Raw genomic sequence first — 5,426 nt, 5'->3', positions numbered from 1 at the left:
GGTCTGTTGTTTGATGTTTCGTGTACATAGGTACGTTTGTTGTTGATTTTGGCTGCCTGATTAAGGGTGTTGCTCGATGTCCTTAAAGCTCGCGAGGTAGCATGTCCTGGAGCTCTTCTAGCTTCCTCTGATAGTCTCGACTCCTTTCGGGGTTGGAAATTTCATGCATTGGTGATATGTTGAGGGGACTGTCTTCATGGTATATAGCCAAGGCTTCCCAAGGATTGCATTGAACTGGGCTGGACGGTCTATCACGATGAATTCTTTGATTTTACTAATTTCTCCAGCGGTTACCGCGAGTTCGATCGATCCGAGAAAGTAAGTTGTTTCTCCTGCGAACCCGATGAGGGGAGTTCACTCTTGCTTTAGGAGTGCTTTGGTGAATCCCATCCTTTTAAACGCGTCGTAGAAGAGGACATCGGCCGAGCTTCCAGTGTCGATCATTACTCGGGATAGTTCGCAGCCGCCGACGTCGAGTCGTATCACGAGAGCGTCGTCATGTGGTTTATCGATATTTGCGGTCTCGTTTTCGTCGAAGGTGATTTTATGATCGAGACCTGATAGGGGTTCTCTCACTCCTACGTTGTTTTCGGCTCTCTGTTGGTACTCTTTGATTGAATTGACCGAATTGCAGAACTTGGAACCTCCGGAAATGAAGTCGATCCATTTTTTGCCTTTGTCGTGGGCCGAAAGATTCCATCTCTTAGTCAGTGCTGGTCGGTAGTGTCTCTGCCCCCCAGACAGATTGCGATTAAGGGTCTGCATTCTGTCTTTTTCTGAATCTGTAAGGCAATCGGTTTTTCTAATAGCTCACGAATTTTGGTCATTTTGTTCTTTCGTTTGAAGTTGGAGATTTTTCTGCGAGGGGGCTCTGTATTTGGGTTGTACTGAGTGACACTGGGAGGAGGAGTGATCTGGTCTGGCTCTTGATTTCGTCAGTTGCGTTGTTGTTTGGCCCCCACGAAATCATTACAACTCTTTTCTTCGGAGCTGGTGGTGGAGAGCTCGGTGATTCCTGCTCGATCTCCCTGTCGCTTTTGTTTGTTGAGACTTTGGCCTTTCGGTTGGATTTTGGAGTCACTGGCTCTTCTTCTTCCTCTCCGGCTTCTTCAATAGTTTTCTTATTTTCGTTTTGACTGCGAAGTGCAGCTCGACATTCTTTGGTCGAGTGGCCCTTGCGATCATGGAAGGCGCAGTATTTGTTGAGGTAGTATGTTGAAGACTTTTGCGGCGAGTTATTTATTGCATAGGAATGTTGCTTTTTGGTGGTTGGCTCTTTAGGAGTAGCAGGCTTTTTGGTTGAGTTATTCTTGTTCGCGCTATATTGTTCTTTCAAAGCTGTGACCTCCTCTTCGTGGGTTGTGAAATAAGAGGCTCGGTGTAGGGCGTCATCTAACGAGATAGGTGCTCGTACTGCCACTTCTTCCCTAAATTTGGATGAAAACCAGACGCCGTTCTTTAATGCTGCTAGGGCGACGACCTTGTTCGGATGGGAAATCTTGGCCTTGATTTCTCAGAACTTGTTTATGTACACTCTCAACGGCTCGAAAGTTGCTTGTTTGAGATTCCAAAGATCTGCCTCGGTAACTCTTGTCTCTATGAAAACTGAATACTGTTTGAGGAATGTAGATACCAACTGAGTGAAATTGTCAATCGAGTTTTCTTCTAGTCCAGCAAACCATTCGAGGGCAGCTTTGTGAGGTTCTCGGCGAAGAAGCGGCAGTAACCGTCCTCTTTTTTGTCGTTGGTGAGGTGTGCTCTCGATATTGCTAAACGGAAAGCTCGTACGTGGGACTTTGGGTCTATGTTTCCTGCATATTCGGGGAATTTTAACTTCCCAACGTGATGCAGTCTAACGCTGGCGATTTTGTTTGTAAATGGAGTCCTTCTGGTTTCCTCGATGACCATGTTGATATCCGAGGCAGAGCTCGTTGCCATATGCACGATCGCATGTATCCTTTAGAGCTCGACATCGTTCCACTCGATATAATTTTGAAACGCTCCGGTTTCATTCGGGATCCCTAGGTCTTCCCTTTGGAGATCGATATTGACGGGACCGCGAAGATCATGCCTTCGAGCTTGTTCTGTTGAGTTATCGAATCCCGCTTGGTGAAAGGTCCTCGTTGCGGATGGAGTTCGATTTTTGGGGATCGAATGGTTTGTCGGTGGGATCCGTGTTCTCGATTCTCCCTATCTTTCCGTTGATTCATTCTGGAAGTGGATCAGAGTGCTTCTTGGGCGTTGGAGCCCAGTGTCGATCTCGTCCAATCTGCTGTAGCTTAAGCCTCGGTGGGTCATGCTCTGCGGCGGGGGTCGTTGTGACTTTTCCCCTGTGTAGCGTCCGGATCGAGCACTTGGGATCTCTGGAGTGCCGAATAGATCGATGCTTTGGGGGTTCGACACCGCTCTTAACGGATCGAGGGGCGTTTGATTTCTTTCTCGAGTGTTTGGAGCTCGATGCTCTGCGAGTTCCCTCTCAGCTTGGTCTAGTTGGTTAGTGATTGTTTGATTGGCAATCCTTTGGTTACGAATTTCGTCGATCAAAGATGAGAGCATTCCTCGAAGTTCGTTCATTTCTTCTCGAGTTTGTGCTAGAGGGGTCGGCAAAATTGGTCTGGATTGAGATCTGGTTAGGTCATCGGTGGATTGTATGTCCTCGGAACGGTTCCAGACTCAAGCCCCGACTCGTTCTGGGATCGATGTCTGATTGATCGGAAGAGATCGATCTTGACTTGAAGTCGTGATCGAAGGGATTCGTTGCGTCTCGGTTGTTGGTCGCGTCATTGGCTCACGTTAACCCAGTTGGTGTTACTTCGGTCCCCGAGTCAGATCCAATGGGATCGATGTCGTTGACTCTTGAGGGGGTGGTTCGGGTGGTTTGGTTGGGATCCATAGTCGCGCTTAGGAAACTTAGATCGGTTTCTCAGCAAAGATGTTTATCGTTTATCTTCCCCACAGACGGCGCCAAAATGTAGAACCTAAAATCTATACTAAGTATTTGATAGTGATCGGGGTTTGATCTAGGGAAGACAAATGATGTAGGCAATGATATCTTTAAAACACAACGATGTTAAACAGTTTTCAGTAGGCAAAAATAGACTTTATTGATGAATAAGATCGAATACAATGAGTTGAACTAGATCGAATGATACAAATCAGATTCGTAAAGAAAGTGTCTTAGATCGGGAGGAAACAAGGTCGATGTTATTGTATTGCTCTCTCAAGGGTTTTCAACGTGTACTTCTTCACGTCCATTCTTCTTCCTTTATAGTGTGTCAACTTCAGGATCTTCCTAACTGCTCCGAGATCTCTGTCTCTTGTTCCACGATCTCCGCGACCTTGACGACTCTTCCTTGAGCTCGACTATTTTCTATGGGCTTCAGTTCCCTAAGGCCCATGTCTTTGATCGTGGTCCGTTAAGGTATTACCCAAAATTGGGTCCAACAAACAGTTCCTGCAAAGGCTCCACCTGCAGACCCAGATGGTCTGCCATAACCCTAGGTAGGATGCTGACAGATGCTCCTGTGTCGCACAAGGCATGTGGAAATTCAATACCCTTCACCGTGCATGGTATTATAAATTGCCCAGGATCACCTTCTTCTTTAATGTAATCCTCCTCTTTTCTCTAGCTTCACAGAACATTATCTTGATGTCTTCTTCTTTCTCTCTAGTTTCTCTGAAGAACATCCACAATCTGTGAGTATAATAAGCCTCCTCGAATGGCTTATCTATAGGAATCCTGAAGACTCTCTTTCGGAAATTTTCCTTTTCCTTTTCATTAGCCCCCCTCTTCAGATGTTTCGCCACTTTTTCCTTTCTTCTCCTTAGGGTTCTTCCAGTAGGAACTATATCCTCTTCCATAGGATCTTCTCCATCATCTGAAGGTGTCATGACGGTCTCTGGGGGTTTTCTGATGGTTTGGGTTTGGCCTTGAGTGCATTAAGACGTGCAACATCTATCTTTGGCATCTGCATTCAGTAGGTAATAGGTGCTCGTCGATCGAAGGCGCTGGAGGTTGTCGATCGATAATGGCCTTTGTTTGTCGAGCGATAGTACATTCTCCATGTGGATCGATGGAGGTATCAGCTCGTCGAGCGATTCTTACTTTACCAGGGCTGGGAGGATGTGGGTGTTTTGCTGCTAACTCCTCGTGAGTCAGGATCCTCACAGCATTGCAAGATGCGATTCACTCCATTGGTGGCATCGGTCGATGCTCTAGAGATTCTATCGATCAACTTGGACTGGTTGACGTCGATCGATGTTCGAAGTCTGGCGTCGATCGACACCAATGCGATCAGCCGAAACTCATCAAACTTTCTACTTCAAAATCTCCTTCTTGCAGCTTCTCTTCCTTCACCACTTGCCAGAAATCATCCTCAAGGATGGCATTCACGTGGTGTTTCATCACATAATCCCCTACCACTCTTGTCGAGGCTTCTTGCCTCTTGACAGCATCTCCTGTCTGCACAACCTGCATCTCCAGCTTCTACACATGAGTGCTCAAAGTCTCAAACTTTGTGTTCGGTTGGTGTAGATAGAATCAATCTTCCCATTGAAGTCCATTGTCATTCGCTGCTGTGTCTCAAGAACCCTAACAAGCATCTCTTCAATTTTGCTCTCTTGAGTAGGCGGCGGTGGCTTCTAGTAGTAGGAACTTCCATAATTCATGTTGTTGTTGTAGCTGTTGTTGTAGGGTTTCTTGTACTGCGAACTCTGGTTGAAATTTCCCCTATTTCCATAGGAATTTTTGTTTCCACCCTTGTTTCCAGAACCTTGGAATCCAGTTCCACCAATGTAGTTCACTTCTTCTTCTTCCTCTGCTCTACCCTCTGTGTCTACAGCTTCTAGATCTTCAACCAAGCAGGCCTGCTTCCTGAGAAGCTTGTGAACACTATCCAGCTTTGCCTTCACATCATCCATTTGATCATTCCCAAGGATGGTGGCAGACTTTTTCCTTTCAAAATCAGTGTTCTTGGTGCTGTTGCTAGATGCTAGGTTTTCAATCACCTTTACAGCCTCTTCTGGATTCCTGGTGTTGAAGTTCCCATTGCTGGAAACATCAATAGCCATCTGGTACAGCACCGCGATGCCTCTGTAAAAAGTACTGAGCAGTTGTACTTCATTGAATCCATGGTGTGGACAGTCTCTCTGATAAGACTTGAATCTGATCCAAGAGCCTCTGAATGATTCTGCAGGCCCCTGAGAGAAGGTAGCGATCTTGCTCCTCAAGTCTTCAGCGCGTGCTTCATCTAAGAAATTGCATATGAATGCATTCTTGATGTCGCTCCAGGATGTGAGAGATCCTAGTGGTAGCTGCTTAAGTTAATGCGAAGCTTCTCCAGCAAGAGAGAACTTGAAGAAATTGCATAGGAGATAATCCTCTAGGACTCCTTTGACTTTAATAGCAGATATCAGATTCTTGAACG

The 5,426-nt window shown here is 46.1% G+C and overlaps 1 protein-coding gene across 1 annotated transcript; it reads right to left on the bottom strand.

Annotated features, from left to right (window-relative positions):
- Positions 1–354: 354 nt before the first annotated feature.
- LOC106319883 lies at positions 355–1,938 on the bottom strand. The gene is made up of 4 exons (XM_013758285.1): positions 1,680–1,938; positions 1,533–1,605; positions 889–1,427; positions 355–782 (listed from the first exon to the last, which is right to left on the bottom strand). Exons 1-4 carry the CDS (start codon positions 1,936–1,938, stop codon positions 355–357), a joined length of 1,299 nt encoding a protein of 432 aa, XP_013613739.1.
- Between the last annotated feature and the right edge of the window lie 3,488 nt (positions 1,939–5,426).

Source organism: Brassica oleracea, unplaced genomic scaffold (assembly GCF_000695525.1).
Source record: "Brassica oleracea var. oleracea cultivar TO1000 unplaced genomic scaffold, BOL UnpScaffold00673, whole genome shotgun sequence".
NCBI lineage: Eukaryota > Viridiplantae > Streptophyta > Magnoliopsida > Brassicales > Brassicaceae > Brassica > Brassica oleracea.
Note: the sequence above shows the minus strand (reverse complement) of the source record. Positions and strands in the feature narration are given on the sequence as shown.